This window comes from Artibeus jamaicensis, unplaced genomic scaffold (genome assembly GCF_021234435.1).
Source record: "Artibeus jamaicensis isolate MK-2021 breed Jamaican fruit bat unplaced genomic scaffold, CSHL_Jam_final contig_354, whole genome shotgun sequence".
NCBI classification, from domain to species: domain Eukaryota; kingdom Metazoa; phylum Chordata; class Mammalia; order Chiroptera; family Phyllostomidae; genus Artibeus; species Artibeus jamaicensis.
The window spans coordinates 45084759-45105000 of NW_026521803.1; the positions used below are offsets into that span (position 1 = coordinate 45084759).

Consider the following 20242-nt stretch of genomic DNA (forward strand, 5'->3'; position numbering starts at 1 on the left):
GAGCCAACATGAGGCCTCTTTGCAGGGAAAGCCTGTCTCTTCCGTGGGTGTGCCCACAGCTCACTGGCCCCCCAGCACCCCTCCAGTGGGCAGTGAGGGCGGCTGGGCTCATCTGCCACCCACTGTGCAGGGAACAGCTGCATTCAACCAACATGGCTGGGCTGCGGCTGGTGGGCGCGGGCCTGGGGGCACAGGAGGGAGGTCCTGTGTCACAGACCTCGAGCAGCGCCGGCCTGGGTTTGAGAGGGGGCGGAGACCGCGTCTGCAGATTCTGACTGCTCGTTTAGCACTGTGCACGGCACACGCACCACGGACTGGGCTCAGGAACACACTGATGCACCCCGGACCCTCTCCAGGTGCCCCTCGCGGAGACTTGGGGGGGGGGCTGCGACAGAGGCAGGTTCTGGGCTCTTGGCTTCTTCTGGCACTTCTTGGCTCTGCCACAGGAGGGCTGGGTAGAACTCGGGGGAGGCTGGGGGAGGGGGGGCCCTTCACCCCCGCAACCATCCACCCCCTCGTTTACCAGGAGCAGCGGGGCTTGGCTCCTGGGGGGACTAGACCAGATTGCTGGAGCCGAAGCTGAGGGGCCGAACCCAGGACCAAGTGCATGTTCCTGCTCCTTGCCATTTGTGTGTTAGTGATCATTGGCAGCCATTATCATTTTTTCCCCGTGGCAATTACATCGATATTACCGCGTCTAAACCAGAGAGGGCACTGCGGCAGTTACTGTCATCCGCTGATTGGGAACCGCCTCATTTTTAAGTGACATTATTTTCTTTTCAGCACGATAATTTCCCTTCGAAATAAATAATGTACCGGGAGAGCCGTGTGGCCAAAAAGTTCCACTGCAGGCGTGTCTTTTTAATAAACAGAAAACGTTCTTTCTACAGTTTTTCTTTCATAAAAGAATCATAAAATTAAGATCTGAATCCTAGGGTTGGGAAATATTTGAACAGATTTTGAACCCAATGCTGAATTGTACAGGGATGGGTAGGGAATAAGTAATTTGTGCTTGCATTCTTCCCCCCTGACATGGAGAAGGGAGGGAGGGAGGGAGGAGAGACGAGAGGAAGGGGGCGCCATCCGGGCCCAGCCTCCCTCCTTCTTGGGGGAGCAGCTCCCTCCCCCAGGGGCTACTGCCCAGGGCTGGGGGTCTGCTGGGCGGCTCTGGCGGAGGAGTGGTGGGCACTGCCTCACCCCCACCAGGACCACACTGGGCTCCAGGAGCAAAAGGGTGCGGAACCTGCTGGCTCTGCCCTCCGCACCTGTTGGGCTAGCCCCCCCCCCAAGTTCAGTCCCAGTGGGCCCTGTCCTTGCACGGTCAGGTCCCTGTCCAGGCCGCCCCTGAGGCCTGGCTCTGCTCCAGTGGAGCATGGAGTTGGAGTGAGTGCTGGGAGGGAAGGGCCAGGGATGGGGCTGGGCCAGAACCTTTGGGGGACCTCGGCGTCCCTGCCCTTGGGCTCTGCGGTCGCTCTCTCCAGTGGGCCTGACGCCCCTCTCCCATCACTGCTTCCCTTCAAGACCCCAAGACCCCCTCTGGGGTCTTCCTCCCCACCCAGCTGACCCCTGTGCCAAGACGGAGGGCCAGGCGTCCCCCAGGACTTCGATTGTCCCCAAACCCTGTCCCCACCTCAGGGTGTGCACGTGAGAGGCCCTCGCTCTGCAAAGCTGGCTGCGAACACCACGCCCTTCCTCCGTGCCCTCTGGGACGTGCCCAGCTTTCCGAGTCGGCCGCCCGGGCCGAGCAGCGGCGGCTCCTTCCCAGCTGAGCTGCACGGGGTGCTAATTCGCTGGACTTCTCTGGGCCCCTGCCCAGCAGTTTGACTCAGTAGCTCTGTGGCACCCAGTGCGTTTCTGCAGCTTCCTGTGCCTCTGTTTCTCCACTTGGAATATGGAGGGAGGGTCGTAATGGACCCTCCCCTCGGGGTGATTACCTGTGTTACACAAGCCATTATCTGAGCAGGTAAGTCCGGGCCCAGCACCCTGTAGGTGAGCTTAGACGTTATTGAATTACAGCAACAGTGACTGAGCTCACATTGGAGCCACGGCCAAGCTAGTGAGCACTCGAACTGCAGCTTGTTCAGAGCTTGGAAAAAAGAATAAAATGTCTGAGTAAATTTTATACTAATTACAAGCTGCAATGATAATATTTTGGGCTAAACATAATGCGTCAGGGAGGTTCATTTCACCCGTCCGATGCAGCCGTGAGAATGTTCTGGAATGCAGGTGGGCTCACACTCCCGCCCCTCCCCTGCCCACAGGGGCGCATGCACCCCGTGCTGAGGGCGAGGTGAGCGGAAGGGACCGGGAGCTTCGCCCGCAGCCTGGAGCATCACCGGTGCTCCTCCAGTGCCCACGTGCCCCCTCTGGGCGCCAGCATCTTTGCCCCTGCCCCGAGCACGGGCCAGGCTCTTGCCGGCAGGACGGTGTGCAGGTGGTCCTGCTTGCCCCACCACTAAACCACTCAGACAGCACTTGACAGCAGAGACCTGAACCCTGCGCCGGGCAGGTGGGCCCCGTCCCACATGTGGGTGTCCCTACCAGCTTCGAACCGTGTGTGGTCACCTGGCTGGGGGCCCCCATGGCTCAGGCCAGGCTTCGAGTGGAGCCCACGATTGGGACTCAGGGCACAGCCCAGCCCCTGGCCTTCTCCCCGGCCTCCAGCTCCAGACCTCCAGGACAGACGGACGGACGGACGGGCGCCCTGGCTGGCGCAGAGAGAACAGGGCTGCCGGCTAACACAGCATCCTCTCCCTGCAGCGTGTCTGGTGCTGCTCGGGGCCCTGGGAATGGGAAGTAAACACGTGTGCGATAATGAGATTGTTGGTGGAGACTCCTGCTGAAAGGACAGAGCAGTTAAGCCGCCGCCTTGCCCGAGCTGGAGTGACAGCCGCTCAGCCGCCTGTGTGGGGAGGGGGCCGTCAGCACCCAGGGCGGGACTCCACCCACTGCCTCTGCAGGCAGGGAGCCCACTCCACGCTGAGCCCTCCCTGGAGGGGATGCGTGTGCACCGGAGCCTCTCCCGTCTCGTTTCTACTGCACGGCTGAAGATGTCGGGCAGAATGAGCAGTGGCCAGGCCTCTGGAGGTGGGACAAATCATTGTCCTTGCAGATGGGCACCCCGGACGGGCCGCTGTGGATGAGAGACGAGTGTGGACAGAGAGGGCGAGGGCCGGAGGGGTGAAGACTCCGGGGCTCCTGCCGGCAGCGGCCCGGCACACGGTGCCGCCACTCACAGGACCCCACAGGCTGGACGAGGTGGACAGAGCCTGGTCCTTGGTAAGCCTCGTTCTGCCCCTTACACACACACAGAAACGCACAGACACACACGGGCACACGGCAGCACACACACAGCTCCACCTGCCTGTGGCTGCTAAATGACCACTCTTGCATCTGCTCTAAGCCAGTTACTCCTTATTTATTTTTTGGGAAACCTGCGACTTCGGGCCACTCTGTAAGCGACCCCCGTGGGGGCCACATCCACCACAGGCCAGGGTGCTCTCGAAGTGTCCTTGGCACCAGTGGCATGGAAGGGGGCGGGTCTTCTGGTCCCTCCTACAGGGACCCAGCCACAGCCAGGCTCCAGCTGCAGAGTGGTCAGACCTCTGCAGTGGGTCAGGGCCTCTGTCACCAATGCCACCCCTTGACTCAAGGACCAGTCTTTGCCACCAATTAGAAGGCAGCCACTGGCACAGGCTGCCGGCTGGTGGGGGCTGGCCATGGACCGCCCCCGTGCCTGGGGAAAACCTGGCCGTGGGTCTGGCCACATGCCCTGACCTTGACAAGTGGGCTGTGCGTCTGTGGCCTCTGAGCCAAGAGGTCGTCTCCAAGAGGACAGCTTGGCAGGATGGCAGGAACCATGGCAACATGGGAATGGAGAACCCAGGGCCAGATCGGCGCTGGGTGGCACGATCCATACACAGCTGGATTAAATGCCTGACGTGCCCCTACAGGTGGGGACCCATGACATACTCGGTCCCTGGCTTCAAGGGTCACGAGGATCATGAGGATCCCCATCACCCCACAAGAGTGCCTGCCTTCTTGCAGTTGTCTAGAACATGCTTCCGGGGGGTGAGGGGCAGTTTGCTGGTCCAGTGGGTACTCTGCCCTTCCTGAACAGGAGCATGGCATCTGTGGTGTGCGTACTCTTCCTGACATAGGCACGGGGGCCCTTGGCCTGACCTGGGGTCGGGGGAGGCTGCTGGTCGGAGAGCTGGTGGGTGGGCTGTGGATGGACAGAATGTGTAGCCTGTCCCTGCAGGCTGCTGTCTGATGAAGCTGTCGGAGGAGAGTTCCAGGATAATGGAGCTGGAGCCCTGATCAGGCTGTACCTGAAGCCCACACTACCTCTGAACTTGCCATTTCATGAACCTCCTTACAGTTTAGGCCAGTTCCAGTTGGATGTTTTGATCCTCGCACCCCAAAGCATCCTAGCAGCTCTGTAATGTGATGTACGCATGTACCACTTTATGTATTTAATGTGGGCACAGTAGGAGACCACAGTGGGCCTGTCGCAGTGGGTGCCAGGGTCCTAGGGGCCATGAATGTCAGTTCCAGTACCTCACCACCCCGAGTGCAGTGCACGGCTCAGCGGCATCAGCAGCACCGGGGAATCGCAGGTCTCCGGGCCCCCCGTGGACCCTCCGCGTCAGGAGTCAGGCCCAGGGGTGCACGGGAAGGGCCGCGTGGGAGAGCACTGCTCTAGTGCAGACAGCCTGGGTCCGAGAGCCGAGCCCCCAGCCCCGGCTCTGCTCCACTGACTGCCTGGGGGCTCGGTGAGGAAGGCGAGCCCTTCTCCTGTGCTTTGAAAGTCCCGTGTCCACCATGGGGTTCGTCTTGATCTACTTATTAGTGAAGAGCTGAAATTAGTCGCATTGTATCAACACTGCAGCAGATCTGTAGGTTCCAGGAGGTTATATGAAGCGTGTGTCGAAGGGGAAGCGGTCAGTGGATATTCTTCAGTAACGGCGATGGGGGCGCTTTTGGTTTTGCTGCTTAGAGAGCAGCGTGGGGGCACTGGGGCTCCTGCAGCCCAGCCGCCTGGGCTCACCCGGGCAGGAGGAAGGAATTCTCCGATGTTGTTCTGAGGAAAGACCCTGCAGGAGTCAATGCCATTTCCAAATGTCAGTTCTGACAGCGTGGACCCGGCCGCCGTCCCTCCCAGGCCCCGGCAAGAAGCGAGATTCGTCAGAGACTGAGGTCGCCTTGGACACCGTCACCATCCCGGGGAAGGGCTTCTTCTCAACGTGGAAAGAAGCCGTTTCTATGGGGACAGGGTTTGCTCACGTGGAGGCGGAAGGTTACACTCATTGCGCCTTCGTTCAAGGAAGACAGAAGTGACTTGGAAGAACCGGAATGTTCAGTGCCACGTGGCTTGGAAGGGCCTGTTTCTGAGCCTTAGTTATGACCTGCTGTTTGTCCAGAGCCTGAGATTCTGCCACACGTGGGTGTGGAATGGGGGACGCAGCCTCGACCGCCCCAGACACACCCCCGCCCCGATGCCGAGCCCGCGTCCGCCCACCCGGCCCGAGTCGGGGGCAAACCCGGTTCCAGAGAGTTTGCTCTTCTGAACGTGAAGATGGCCAAAGCTCATCAGCTTTCTATAGGCAGCACCATAGGAAGATACTGTCGCTCTGGGGGAAGAACTCTCAACGCACGGAAATAAGCTTTTCCTGGTCTGATGCTCAGTATCTGACCTGCCGGAGGACAGGTGGGGGGGTGGGGGTGTGACAGGAGAGAGGAAGACCTTCCGCGCAGCGTCAGGACTGAGTAGGGGCAGCCAGACGTTACTTCTGCTGAGTTGCACGCCCACCCCCACCCCCACCAAGAAAAAAGGTTGTGTGTTGTTTAGGCAACCGGGAATCAAATGCTCCGGCCCTCGGCTGGGGTGGGGTGGGGGGTCCTATGATCAGAACTGGGCTCACCCTACTGGACTGCACACCTGCTCACCCGTGGAAAGGTCGTAAAAAGGGGCCGTTGTTATTCTCTGGCCCTTCTTCATTACCCTCGCACAAGGACATTGTTTTGTTGCTTTGAGAGAGAGAGATGTGGAATGGCTGCCTTCTTGCATGCACCCTGACCGGGGATCAAACCCACGACCTCCCGGTGTGTGGTACCCTGTGCCAACCAGCCGAGCCACACGGGCCAGGGCTGTCCTGACACCTCCAGTCAGGCGCATCCCCAGGGACCTTGGCAGATCATCAGGTGGACACGCCAGTGATAGCTGTGCCCTGGGAAGACTCCTGGGCTCCAGTTTCATTTTGGGGTCCAGGGAACTCTGTGACCTTGGACCAGGCCCCTGCTCTTCCTACCGTGGTTTCTTCCTTAACAAAACGGGTGGAGCTAGATGTCCCTTAAGTCCCAAATTCCACTTTCTATAGGACAATGGGGTCTTCCCATACAGGACGGGCAGAGGGCAGCCCGGGGTTTCCCACCGTCCCACTGTCCCGCCACCCAGGCGTGGACAAAGGACCCAGAGGCAGGACCCCTAAGTGCATTCCTCCGTCCCCCACCAACCAGGGAGACTGTTCCCTCTGGTCACCCCAAGACACGGCAGGGCTGCTTCTGTGGAGGGGAAGATGCGCCACAGTAGCTGGCAACGTTAGGGAGCGTCTTCTGGGCTCTGGGCACATCCCCGCTGTTTGTGTTGGGCGCTGCCGCCCGTCAGCAGGGTGTGTTTTAATGATGATTTTAATTTCACGTTGGCAGGAAGCCAATGCCAGATAGGGCCCTTCCGGGGAAAGGCTTCCTGTGGGGGGGGGGCATTGGCATCCCTGCTCTTTTGGCTCAGGGCTCCCCACACAGACCAGGCACTTACCAGTTCCCCAAACTGACTGTATGCTCACCCTCCTGCAGAGGGGCCAGCGGGAGATGCCAGGGCGGTGTTGACCCCAGGCCACCGTCTGGGGGCACGTCTCACCAGCTACTCGGAGCCGAGGGACAAGCAAGTTGGAGGCTCAGGCAGGAGTGACGGATACACCTTGTCTGACTTTCCTGGAGGACCCGAGAATTCTACGGCCGAGAAACGGCCGAGAATGCTTGAACTGAAACACATTGGTCAAATTACATATTTTGTACAGGGCTTTTAAACAATTTTTATTTTTGCTAGTGTTCCATAGTTTTCTTGTGATGGCAGTAATAAGATTCTCATATCAAACACTCCTCCTTGTACAAAATGAGAGAATGTGATAGTGAAGGTCTAGTGGGAAAGAATTCAAAGTCGAAAATGCCCAGCAGCACTGATGATCCTGTTTTACGTCTCCACTTCCGAAATGCGCCGAACCTTTCATTCTGGGCCAGAGCCGAAAAACCAGTCACAGAAACTAGCTTAAAAAACCCCACACACCCCCAGATGAAGTAGTAATGTTTGCATGAATGCATGTTGTGTCCTTAAACAAGTGTCATAAACAACAAATGATAAAACGAGAGAGGCAGGTGTCAGGAGCAGTAAATACAAACCCATCTAATCGGCGTCACAGTCGTGAAACCGCACTGGGACCCTAGGGTACGATGCTCCCAAGTGAGTTGTGCCTGGTGTCTCCGTATCACGTGTTTCTTCTGAAAGTGGCACGTGGCACATCTGCTTTTAGATAAATCTAGAAGGTGACATTTATCCCACATGACCTTGTGGCAGAGGGATCGATGGCGATATTCTCGGCACAGAGCCCCCCTGCCCCCTGCTCCCCCACGGTGAAGGCCCCGAGTGCCGTAAATCCGGGCTAATTGGGAATCCCATGAAGGGGTTAAAGCATCACCCAGGACGAGGTGGGTGGCCATCATCCATGTTAACCAAATAAAAGCCAGAAACAGGAAGCCGAAAAGCAGGTCGCCGCGGCAGGCAGGCCTGTGCCGGCACGGCATCGTCCCCGGCTCTGTGCCGCAGCCTGCCCACGACGCAGGTCCGTGTGGGTGAGGCCTGGGGTCCTCATTAGCCCAGCAGTCCTCAGGCACGGGACGCACTTCCGGTTTAACGAGCAGCAGCTCCTGCCGCCGCGCTGTCGTTGGAGAAATACGAACAAATACTAATGACCGCTCACAGAGCAGACCTCCCCCTCCTGGAAACCCTGCAACCCTTCAGAGACCGAGTCATGCAGAACTTCTGTGTTGCTGCTTGGCAAACTATTCCGAGTTGGTTTTTTTTTAATGCTGAAATCAGCCCACAGCAGGACTCATCCTCAAGGGAATCCGAAATCTGAAGTCCCAAGGGGATGGGAAGGAAGAGTCAGGGACCCCCCTCTTTGTGCACTTACCAGAGTGAAGCACCCCCTCTTTCCCGCGTCACACCCCCGGGGCTGTGTGCAGCGAGGCCACCCTGAGACCCGGGGAGTAACTCACCCACCACGGCCACCCAGCCCCAGCCCCGCCTCTGAAACAAAGACTGCCAGGGGCCCTGAATTATGGGCGCACTTTCTGTGACGTGTCACCGGCTCAGAAGGAAGGTGCGGAGGAGCATCGTGCTGCTCCAGCCCGCGTGGCAGGCTGGTCTCGAGCGATAATCCCAGAAGATGGAACTGATGCTGAACTGTGACCCCCCAATTTACAAATCATTTTTCAGAAGAATGAAAAAAAAAAAAAACGTCCCAACATCTTTTTGGCATTACGTGAACGGGCGGCATCTTTCATGCTCACTTCCCGAGGCTGAACGCAGCGCAGGCCTCAGTCTGGACAGACCCCGCACGGGGCTTCAGATGAGGCTTTATTTCCAACACGGGCGTTGGAATTTTTTGTTTTTAACATAGCTGAGTTTAGTGTATTCCTTCAAAACACAATAAATTCCTATTCTGTGGCTTCAGGGATCCGTCAGTAAAAATGCTGGTCTTTCATCTTTATTACCCTCCCATTAAAATGAAAGAAACCGGGACATTCTGCAGCTTGGAAGCAGCCCTGCAGCTGGCAGCGTCCTCACCCCTCGGGTCCCCACACGAGGGGCACTGCCCTCTTGTTGAGTGTCTGCCCACAGAAGCCGCCACGGCGCCACTTGGGTGCATACCCCGCTCCGTGCCAGGCCGGGCTGTGCAGCGACGCTGCAGTCGCCACGCTCCTCCGTCCCCTGCCATTTCCGGGGCTGTGCCTCTCGCAGAACCTGTCTCCTCCCCTCAGGTTTGTGCCACCGAAAGGCAGACCGGGCCCCTCTCTGTTCTGCCGCAGCCATTGGGCCTGAAAGGGGCAGATTAATAGCCCAGCCCCGCGCCGGACCGGCTTGCCTGGTCCCCGGCACTCCTAACCCTTCGCTATAATGAGGACACAAAGAGTCTCGCGTCAGGCCGCCACCCTTCCTCATAACTCACGCGCCTCGCGGTGGCCATGGCCTGCAGTGCCATTTGTCTTTAGTGCGGTTGTGACACTTCGGCATGATCCATAATTTGGCAGCTATTTACCGTGACATTCCCTTCAGTGCAGCCATAACATTCAGTGAAACCGTTATTCGGCCCCATTTACCATATAAATTGTATTGTTGCGCATGCATGCTAGCAGCTGCATTAGGTACCTGGAAATGAGTAAATCTTGTGAAACACAGACGAACGGCTCTCGGCACTAGGATTTCCTTGCTCAGGCAGAAGGCGAGAAAAATGAATCACGGTCACTGAGAGTTCTGGACCACCTTTAATTGTCTTCGTGTTTACTTAGCATGGGAGACACGGAAACCCCGGGGTTTGAGAAATAATCTGGCGGACCCTGCCTTCGGGGAGACAGGCGCCGTGGGACTCCCAAGTTCACGAGGCAGGCTGGAGCAGTCCTCAGAGGGCTGAGGGTTGGGAGCCCAGCAGGTCAGCTGCAGGCATCATTCACAGGGGAGGACATGCGACCCGTTACGTTCCTGTGTGACATCAGCCGACAGGACAAGCAGCATCTCACCCAACCAGAACCGGGGGAGAAGGAAAATGCAAGGGTAGGAGCAGGGGTGGCTATTCTGTGCCCAGCATCAGCGGTGAAGCACACCTTCCATGCCTGGCCCCTCTGCCGTGGGGCCCGTGTGTTGTTATTGCCGATTGCTTTGCTCCCGGCTCCGCCCAGTGACGAGCGGTCAGTCCCAGCCCAGGCATCTGTCAGGCACCTCCTGTGGTGCGCCCAGGGTGGCTTGCCCTTGTTCGGTTACGGGGACCCTCGCTGTGGATGGAGCACACCCAAGTCAAGTCGTTCAGGCCCCCTGACTCCCTGTCATCCGCCCCAGACCTGCTTCTGTCTGTGTTGGTTTTCAGCATTAGCTTGCTTCTTGGTGGAGGAGAGAAACATTTCATTCCCATATGGGCCCAGCACAAGCTGCGGCACACACGGGACCCTTCTTCAAAACAGGCCTGCACTCATGTACTCATTTTTTCTAATAATCAATACGGACCAAAGTTAGGGGAGAATTCCTCCAACTTTCTGTTTAGACAGTTGGCTAGCAATTCACAGGAACCAAAGGGGCCATTTCCTGAGAATGTGGACACTGTAGAGATACGGCTGAGTTTTACATCGAGTCTTGTTTATTAACTACCTATTAGCCTGAGGCCAAACCCCGCCAAAGCAAAGAATTTGTGAACTATTTTCATGACCAATTTTAAAATCTCATCAAGCCAAAGACATCCTGGTTTGATCAACTCTCGCATCAGGAATTAATTTAGTTTCCAGGAACAATAAAATCTGGAACGAGACTGTCTTTGACCAACGGGCTGAATGTAAAGGTTCTACCCCTGAGCCACAGAAGAAAGTTTTAGGAGCACGTTATTTTTTTCAAGGGGGGGGGGGGTGGAAAGAAAGCAAGGAAGGAAGGAAAAAGAGAAACCTATGCATTAACACAGTACTTTGGTTTTAAGAAATATTATCTCTGTTACCGACTAAAAATAAATCGGCTGAAGTGGTTCTGAAGCCTCAAGTGCCTTCCCCTCTGATTTACGCGGCTGTCCTGCTTCTACAGCTTGCTGTGGACAGAGCGGGGCAGTTCCACCACCACTTTCCCGGTGTTCTTCCGCAGGTACATGTGATCCACCGCCCGGAACACGGACTCCAGGCCCTCGAACCTGCCCTCCGCAGACAGGCCACCCCGGTCCACCTGGCACACCAGGTCTCCGCTGGCACACATCTGCACCAATTGCTCCATGCATGCTCTGTGCTCGGAGAGGTAATGGTTCAAAAAGAAGCCCTGGATGCTGGCCGATTTCCTCAGCAGACTGACCGGTAATGCTTTTGTTGTCACGGGTGAAAGGCCAGTGGGCGTTTGGTAGCCGGAGATGAACCCGATCACTAGCAGGCGCCCCCTGACGGCCAAGGCCTTCACAGCCTCGTCGAACACGGCGCCCCCCACGGACTCGTAGACGACATCCACGCCGCCGGGGTACTCCTGGGCCAGCACGGTACCGACGGGCTCTGAGTGGTAGTTGATGGGCCGGTCGCAGCCGATGGATTTCAGAAACGCAGCCTTTTCGTCCGAAGAGCAGGTTCCAATCACGTGGCACTTGGCCTTCTTTGCAAACTGTACTGCAAACTGGCCGGTGCCCCCCGCCGCCGCCGTCACCAACACTTTCTTCCCCTCCTGCAGCCCCCCAAGCTCTCGGAGGCTGATGTATGCGGTGGCAGCACTGACCGGCAGGGCGAGGTACTCGGGTGTGGCGGCGGGCACGGGCGTGGCCATGCCGGCAGGCACCACGACATACTCGGCGAAAGCGCCGGGGGCCGTGTAGACCACGGCCTGGCCCACTGCATACTGGGCGCTGGCAGACAGGCCCAGGGCCACCACCTCGCCCACACCTTCGAAACCCGCATCGAAGGGGGTCTTGACGGAGGGGTCGTACCGCCCGGCTGAGTAGTTGATGTCGGAGGCGTTAACACCAACAAACCTGGAAGAAGACAACAGAGAGTAAGATGTTTTCTTCTCGAAGCCTTACTCGTCCTCCTCGGGAAACCCCTTGCGCCGGGTTACTCTGGAGGGCTGGCTTCGCTGCGCACTCCGAGGGAACACGAAAACCGAGGGCCCCGATGTCCAGTTGAAGAAATGAAACGAGTCTTCGTTCAACAGTGATTTGCAATCCAAGTTGTGATGTCAACAATTTAGGAAGCATTTCAATCACTTTAAACATCAAATTGTTTACATCACATGTCATTTATATTCCTCCTCTTTCTTTCAGAATGAGGAATAAATTAAAAAAAAAGTCAGGGAGTGTTCTCATCCACAAACTTCACTGGGGCTGAGCTGGAAATTAATTGGCCTCTTAACAAAGACGTTAAAAACAACAGTGAGATAAAATATTTTCAAAGAAGGAGACTTGTATTGATTTTGGGCACAATTTAACACTTTGGATAATAATAGTTATGACAATGATATTATTAAAGATTGATGTGATGTACAAGGTCATTCCTGCAGGGGTTGTTTCAAAACACTGTTCAAAAGCCTCTGCGGCCAATTTTCTTTCTGCTCTCACCGTGTCCAGTGTGAAAATATGCACTTTGATTAATTGAACAAAAATTGTCTCATAAGGGGAGAGAGGTTTTATGGAACATTCAACATTTTACAGTCCTTTTCAGATGAAAAGGAAAGCAAATCGTCACTATACTTTTCCTCAACAAGAAGCAGAGACCCAAGTTGATTAATACCAGATGATTATTCCCACTTTGGTATCCAGAGTCAACTTAATTGCACGGCCAGTACCAGCTCTTTTTCATCTCGGTATACCTCATAACAAAAATATCCTGGTACACGAGAGGAAAAAAGTCGTCTGCCAAGAATGTCAGGAGGTGGCTCAGACACATAATGGAGGACCCTAAAAATGTCATTTCCACCTGTAATGAAGCAAAAGGGGGGGTGGTATCTGGTGGCAGGAGGAAAGCTGGTAAGTAGGTCATTTTAAAATAATTTACTTTTAATTTAACTTAATAAACCCACACTGCCCTGTGCAAGGATCCACTTCCCCCGGACTGTAGGTAATACTTTGCCCTTAAAAATATTCCCTGAGGATTCTAACTACAGGGCTGAAAGCTCTCCGTACAGTGTAGAACTAAGAAAGCAGGAAACCATCCCTTCCCAGCACGCAGGCTGCTTTCCGAAGTTAGCACCCCAGGCAGCAGCGGCAGCCCCGGAGCAGCCGCAGACCTCCGTGCCGTAAATGACACACAGTAACGAGAGGCGAGAGAGGCGGGGGAAATGATCTTCGCTGGTTTCCCATTTGGCATTTCGTACCAAGATGCTTGCATTCTGTTCGGGGGTGGGGCGGAGGTCTGGGCTGCTCTCTCGCCTTTTAACTCGCCCAGTTGTGCAGGCCTGCTCTTTGTGAAAAGGGCCGGCCTCTCCAGAGCAGGCGGCTGGTCTCCCTAGAAAACAGCCAGGGCCCAGCGCCTCTCTGTGACCCAGCCTAGGCTGAAACGCAGGCTCTGGGAAGGCTTCCTGTGGGGGAAATGCGGAGGGCGGGGGTTGCTTCAGAAGTGGGCCACTGGGAGCCCCCTCCTGCAAAGGAACCCTTTCCAAGCCTCTCCATTCTTGTCCCCCCTGCCCCCCCATGTTTCTGCCTGCAGTCCCAACAGTTGAGACTGCCTTTCTTCCGCAGGGAGACCCCGCCTTGGACTCGGAGGGATGCCTGGGTGGCAGCCAGCCCCTTGGACACCCCCCAACCTAGGACCCGGGAGCTGGAAAGCGGTGCTGGAGAAGGCAGTCCCAGCTTGCCCCTGCCTAGCCTGTGGTTGGTTTGCCACTTCCTGGGGAAGAGGTGGGAGACCCAGCAGGGTGCTCTGCGCTCCGGGAGAAAGCTGAGGGAGAGGGCCTGTGAGCCACAGTGGACAGAAAGGGCCTCATGTGTGTGTGTGTGGGGGGGGGCTCTGCTGGGAGCCAGGGGCTACAGCCAACCAGCAGAAGCTTGAGTCTGCCAAGGGGGCTTTGCCTAAAACAAGTCAAACACTGCGGTTGAGCAGGGGGCATCTGCCAGAGCAGTGACAGGACACCCGTAGGCCTGCTGTCCCCTTCTGTCTCAGTCTCCCCAGGGACCCCGGGCCGACGGCTGGGTGCCAGAGGCCAGCAGTAGGAGCTTCCTGGACCATCTCCCTTGGACTTGCCGGCCTCCTGGGACAGCCTGACCCTCCTGTCCCACACGGTGCCTCCATCACCACCACCAAGAGGCACGATCAAGGTCTGGGATTAATGAGTGAACTGGGGCCCTGTCCCCAGAACTGGGGTGAGGGGCTCAGACACAGACCCTTGACCATGACCTCAGCCTCACCGGGCAATGCAGGGATCTGGCTGGCACGCCCACCCTGGAACTCGGGCCAGGGGCAGTCAAGTTCTGGGGGAGCCCGGAGCATTCAGGGTGCCTAGGTGCAGTGGAGGCGGCACAGAGGCCCGCTGGTGCCTGCAGCCAGACTGTGACCTTGGCCTCAGAGGCACCCCCATTTTCGTGCCCCAAGCCCCGGGGCTCTGCCTTTTCCTAAGTCAAGTGTGGTGGGTGAAGGCATCTCATGCCGGTGGCAAATCTGGCCTCACACTCTCCACTGGCCTCTGGTGCGGCCTCTGCCTTTCCCCAGACCCCGATGCACCTTTGTGCTTACCTGGGCTTGGGGTAGAGGTGACTGCAAGTTGGGAGTCCTGAGTTCCACTCCACCGGAAACCAGTTCGAGAGCATCAGTGCCAAGGGAAAAGGGTCCCGGAAAGGAAAGATAAAACCCACCAGGAAGGATGCGGGCAGGAGACTCCTCGTGAGCCCCTTTAATTTGAAATCTGCGCTTTTAATGAGTGCGGGGTCCCGGCACAGAACCCACTCAGCGGGGTGGTGGGAGGTCCCGGGAAAGAGAGTGGGCAGTGATGGCCTTCCCCCCAGGAGAGAGCCTTCCAGAGTCGCCCCATTTATTCATATTAAAAAGTGCCGAATCCGTTCGTGTTTACTGTGAAACAGGGCGGTCTGGGGGGGGGGGGTGGCCGTTTTCTCCAACCAAAACCGAAGGTCACCTTCAGCCCTGGGAGACAAAGTCCAAAGTCATACAAACCAGACTCTCTCTTTTTTAAATACAAAATAAAGAAGGAAGAAAAAAAGAAAAAAACATTGGCCTGGAGAGTTTGCAGAAATGCTGTTCCCCTCTGGTGAGTAACAAACCCTTCATCCGAACGCCACCACCACCCCCTTTCCCGGTCCCCTCCTTCGAATTCTGTGCTCCATTATCTCACACGGGAGCAGAAAATCGTTAGAAATATTTGGAAACGAAATAATGTGTCACTACGGCTCAAAAAAAGCTAAAAATAGCTCTCCAACGGACTTCCCCGGAGGCTGTGTTACTCTCTTTCTTTTTCTTTCTGAAGATTCGGCTTGGAGGGGGCCCTGAAGTTGTCCGCGCAGGGAGGTAAGAAGCAGCAAGGCGAGAACTGGAGAAGGAGCCTGGGCGGAAGGTTCCAGGGGAGTTCCCGCGCCCCTTCTCCCCTTTCCCGAACGGTAACCTAGATTATCCCGATCCTGCCGGCGCTCAGAAGCACTCCCCCACCCCGGTGAATAAAGACTGTCGACTTTCTGTTGAGGGTGTGAGATGTACAAAGGGTTCAAGTGAAAGAGAAGTCAGACCTCCACACCTTTCCAAATAAGTACATTTGGGTTGAATCCCTTCATTCCAGAGCAGCCTTCACCATGAGAAAAAGAAGCTCTTGCCTAACATTTTCATGCAATTAACACTGTTCTGGGGACATTTGGTCTAGAATTAAGATGGACTAACCTGCAGTGAATTATGAAGCCTCTGTTCAGAGAGAAAGGAAAATGCCATCTCCACTGACCTCGGCCGTGAGAAGAAAGGATCTCCCTGCAGCGTGGGGTGGGAGCAGAGTGGCCAGCAGAGCAGGGAGGGGAGGCCGAGGTCCCCCACCACCCCCAACAGGCAGAAAGCTGCCTGCATTCTCCTTCTGTTGCCGGCTTCAAGGTAGAACTTGGAGGTCAAGTTGTACATGTCAATATAGTCACTATTTATATTAAAGGGATTCTGGGCAGAGATAGAGGGGAAAAGGCATCGATCTTAAAGCAGCCCAAACTGATGAACTCCCACTGTGAAAGCGAACTCCGACGGTGAAAGCTGGTGGTCCAGAGCTCTGGCCTGAGAATCCAGGGACTCTTGCGGGTGAGGCAGTGCCAGGGGGTGTCCTGGCACCCAGCAGGGATGGGGTGACAGTGAGCGTGAGTGGAGAAGAGTGTCAGGAGGAGGAACACGGGAGAAGTAGACGCACACCGGGCAGAGAGAGGCCGGGAGAGCCTGAGAAGCGGGCGGCAGCAGCCTCCGCCCAGGGCTCGGGCTGCGGTCCCACCTCGTCACAGCCGGTCCTGCGCTCACCCTGCACCTTCCCCGCCAGGGAGGCTCAGTGGCCCCCTCCCCACTCCAGACCCTGTTTCTAAAAGGGATCTTACTCAAGCCCTGTGTGTGCCAGAAAAAAGAAACCAAAGACTAGGAAACTTTTTGAAACTGTTTTTCAGCCTGAGGGCTCATCTCCGCTTCCAGCAAATCACTCGCATGTCCGTCTTTTATGTTCTGCGTGACTCGCACCAGCCCCCCTTTCTACCCGGGCAGGACCCGTGTCCTGACGGCCGCAGCATCTCGCCTACAACGCAGAGCCCCGCTCCCACTCCCGCAGACTTCTTAACGGACTCGCGCATCCTGCCTTTTAAAAAAGCGCCCCCTCCCAGCTTCAACTCAATCCCCCCACCTTCGGCTCACTAAGTGTTAACGTTTCCAACCACTCCCCAAAAGTTTTATATCGTGATCAGCATTCTGCGGTTCTACAGTCTTATTTGGAAGGCTGACGTGAATCTCCAAAATGGCCTGGCTCCGCGTTGCACCAAGCTAGTTGGGCAGAGCACATGCCGTCCTTCGTCTTCCTCGCAGGGGGCTGAGAGTGCTTCCCCGCGCACGGGGCTACATCGTAGTTACCATCAGGACTTTCTCCTCCCTTCGGAGTGTTATGCAACCTGCAGCATGCAGCGCCGGAACCCCTCGGGCTGGACCCAGCAGGCGGGGGAGTCCTGCTCTTGCGAAAGGGACGGAGTAACCGGGCACACCGCGCCTGCAAGTCCGGCAGCGAGTGGACTCGGCGGGAGAGACCCGCGGGCTTGGCTCCCACGGAGCGAGGTCCCGTTCCTTCCTGTTGCTTCCCCAGTTACTAGAGATCAGTGAGGCGGAAATACACTAGGGTGGGGAGTGGAGGGATGGAAAAGGTAGAGGTCGGGCCGCGACCCCAACGTCCCCGAAGGTCTGCAGGCCGTGCAGGCAGATGCAGCCATGCCCCCGCCCCGGCCCAGCCGCCCGGGACGCGCGCCGCACGCCGGTCGGTACGTTCAGGGGCACAGACAACAGTCGCACACCACTGACAACACGACGACAGGGGCACACCAACACACTCAGAGACAGGCTCCGCCACTTCGAGGTGACTGCCCACCTGGAGCGGACAGGAAACGCCAGCCGGGTCCCCGGCCTCCTTCCTCCGAAGCACCTTACGGAAACGTCGCCGTTTGCGTCCAGGCTGCTCCTGCTCCACCCTAAAGATTATGGGCACGCGGGAGCCCTGGGTGCGCGTGGGTGGGACGGCGGGAAGCCTCCGCTTCTGGGTCCCGTCGGTTTTATTTCGGGAGCGGGAGGGGGCGGAGGGAGGGCTGGTGGAGGGGAGGGGAATCCCAAATTAAAATCACCCCCAGTTATGAGGACGTTCAGTGGCATCGGATATTCACACCAGCAACAGTCTCATTACGTTCGCCTTCACCAGATGGCGGCGGGTTCAACTTCCCGAGATCTCGCTAAGTCAGGCTGTGCGCCCGCGAGCGCCGGGTGCGGGGACGCAGGCGGCCGGGACAGCCCGGGAGAGGCGAGGCCGGGGCGGGCGAGCGCGCGCGCCGGGCTCACCGGTTTCGGACGAGGAGATCTCCGTCCCCCGGGAGCGGCACCGGGCAGTCCCGGAGCAGGGTTACGGCCTCGCGGAAGTCCGGGCTCAGCCGAGTCACCACCAGCTTCTGCATGGCGTGGGGGATGGCGGAGCCCTGGAAGTCCAGGAAGTGGCGGGCGTACGACATGTCCACGATGGTTCGGGCCCCGGCGGACGCCAGCCTCAGCATGGCCCGCGCCTCCGCCCGCTTTCTGCGCCGCCGCAGGCCAAGGTCGCGACCGGCTGGGGCAGCTGGGCTCTGCTCCGCGCGAGCGGGCGGGCGGAGCCGGAGGGTCCGCCCCTCCTCCGGCCCGCGCCCTCCCCTCAGCGCCCCCCTTTCCCCTCCACGCCTGGCGCCCGCTCCCCCCCTCCCGCGCGCAGCTCCGGGAGTCCACGCAGCCCCCGCGGTTCCCGGACGCGCCACCCCCGGGGTCCTGGCCGGGGACTGCTGCCACCCCGGTAGCTGCTCCTTTAATCTTTTTGTTTTGGTTTGAATCTGCTCGGCGCAGACTGGCCAAGGAGCCTCTCCGCCCTCCCCCTTCCTCCGGGCTCGGGGGAGGCACCGGATATCCCCACCCTCGCAACGCTCTAAAAGCCGGATTTGACTCTTCTAAAGGGTGAGGGGGGCGCAGAAGGGACCCGTGAGTCCCGCGATCGCCGCGGTCCCGAGCCGGCGGCAGCCCCGGGCTTTCGCGGAGGCGCGGCGCCCGGCGGCCGGCACAGGCACCTCCCCTTCCCGTGCGAAGCGTTCACTTCCTTGCAAGGTGGTACGAATCAACCCCGAGCTCGGCCGGGGCGCCGGGGCATGGCCGGGGCCCCGGGCCGCGCAGGGAGCCCCCGCCGCCGGTGAGCGCGCACAGGCGCCGAACTGGGGGCGGCGGCGGGGGTGGGGGTGCCCAGCACACCCTACGCCCCAGGCTCCCGGCCCCCTGTCCCCGGAACGCCTTGCCGCGTTGGAGCCCCTCAGTTTGTCCCATTCAAGTTGCACGAACTAAGCCGTTTTCTTTATTTTGGCCTAGAATTCGTGTTTTTCCACGAATGTTTTAAGCGGCCTCTGCAAGACACTTACAGGTTTCCCTTTGGGAGAGAACACACATATTAGAAACCAGAGGGCCAAATTCCCAGAGCACATAAACATCTTAAACTTCTTGGTGGGGATGCCGAGGGACTTAATTGAATTGGAGATGTTGCAATGATGTAGGGAAGACCTCATTTGATAACCCCGCCGGAGCGAGCTGCAGCTGCGGCGTGTCCATTTCCACCCTAATTGTCTGTATCGACCAAATAATCAATTCACTTTTCATAGAGGGACCACATTAAATATTGTCCACATTTTTGTGTGATGAGCTAAGTCCATCTTGAGTTTTTCATTAAAGGTATACATTTTACTTTAGAAAAAAACCACCTCTTGCTTTCCACTTGCCATAATTACAAAAATATAAAAGCCACCTAATGCCCCTCCCCAATTAAATTTAACCCCCAAACGAAGATTGCAAAGGTGACACAGGTATTTTTTTTTTAATCTCAAATGTAGGACATTCTTCATTCAAGGGTGGTTTATGTCCACGTGGGTGCGTTGTATGGATGTGGAAGGTGTGTGCTCTGGGTGGGGGGGGGCACTAACGGGTTTAAAAATCTGTTAGTGTCTACTTATAACTTGGCTTAGAACACATGGTTTTACCCAGTATCAGCCGGAGAATTACAACAACAAACCCCTCGATGTCTTTCTCCAAAGTGCTATCTTTTATGTTGTGCTGTATTAAGATTTCTTTTTTTGTGTCATATTGTTTAGCTCGGGGAAAAAAAAAAGAAAACAAAGCAATTAAAAAGATTGACAGGTATGGTTTGTGAGAGACCTATTTGTAATTGTCAGGGTGACGTTGGCGGGAGGAGGAGGAGTAAAAACTGAAGCAGGAAAAGCAGCTCGATGTGTCTGTCTATCAGTTGAGACTGTCTGAAAGCTCTGCGATCGGAATGTGTGTTATATTTCACTGAAAAGAGGAGAGAGCGAGAGTGCATCTCCCTCTCTCCCAGGAGTTTGGGGGGGACCGTCCGCGCTCATCTCGCCCACCCAGTGAATGTCTGCTCTGCGCCCCTTTGCACACACTCTCCGGGTTGTTGTTTTCGGCTTTTTTTTTTTGGAGGGGGGGTGCTTTCTGTGGATTTTTAATTTTTTTTCTCTTGGAAGATCAAGACCGGCCAAAAATCCATGATCAAAATGTGTTTGCATTAGATTTCGCATTGGAAGAAGCGACGATCCTGGCGGCAAAGCCAAGTGGCACCAAGTGGCGCTCTGGCGGGGTGACACTGTTTGATCTGTGACTGTTTGGAAGGTGGAGCAGCGCCTGACATCTCCCCCCGGGCGCGTGTGTGTCCGGGGGCTTCACTCCTCCGTCTCGT

At 57.0% G+C, this 20242-nt stretch overlaps 1 protein-coding gene across 3 annotated transcripts; it reads right to left on the reverse strand.

Moving 5' to 3' along the window:
• Positions 1-9584: 9584 nt before the first annotated feature.
• Positions 9585-18567, reverse strand: PTGR3 (prostaglandin reductase 3). Of its 3 annotated transcripts, none has more exons than XM_037145777.2 (3): positions 17363-17913; positions 14509-17112; positions 9585-11816 (listed from the first exon to the last, which is right to left on the reverse strand). In XM_037145777.2, exons 2-3 carry the CDS (start codon positions 14580-14582, stop codon positions 10892-10894), a joined length of 999 nt encoding a protein of 332 aa, XP_037001672.2. In that variant the 5' UTR covers positions 14583-17112; positions 17363-17913; the 3' UTR covers positions 9585-10891. The 3 variants fall into 3 exon arrangements, with proteins under 3 accessions (XP_037001672.2, XP_053520124.1, XP_037001663.2); XM_053664149.1 differs by lacking the exon at positions 17363-17913 and adding an exon at positions 13154-13357 and having other exon boundaries at positions 14509-14525; XM_037145768.2 differs by lacking the exon at positions 14509-17112 and having other exon boundaries at positions 17824-18567.
• Between the last annotated feature and the right edge of the window lie 1675 nt (positions 18568-20242).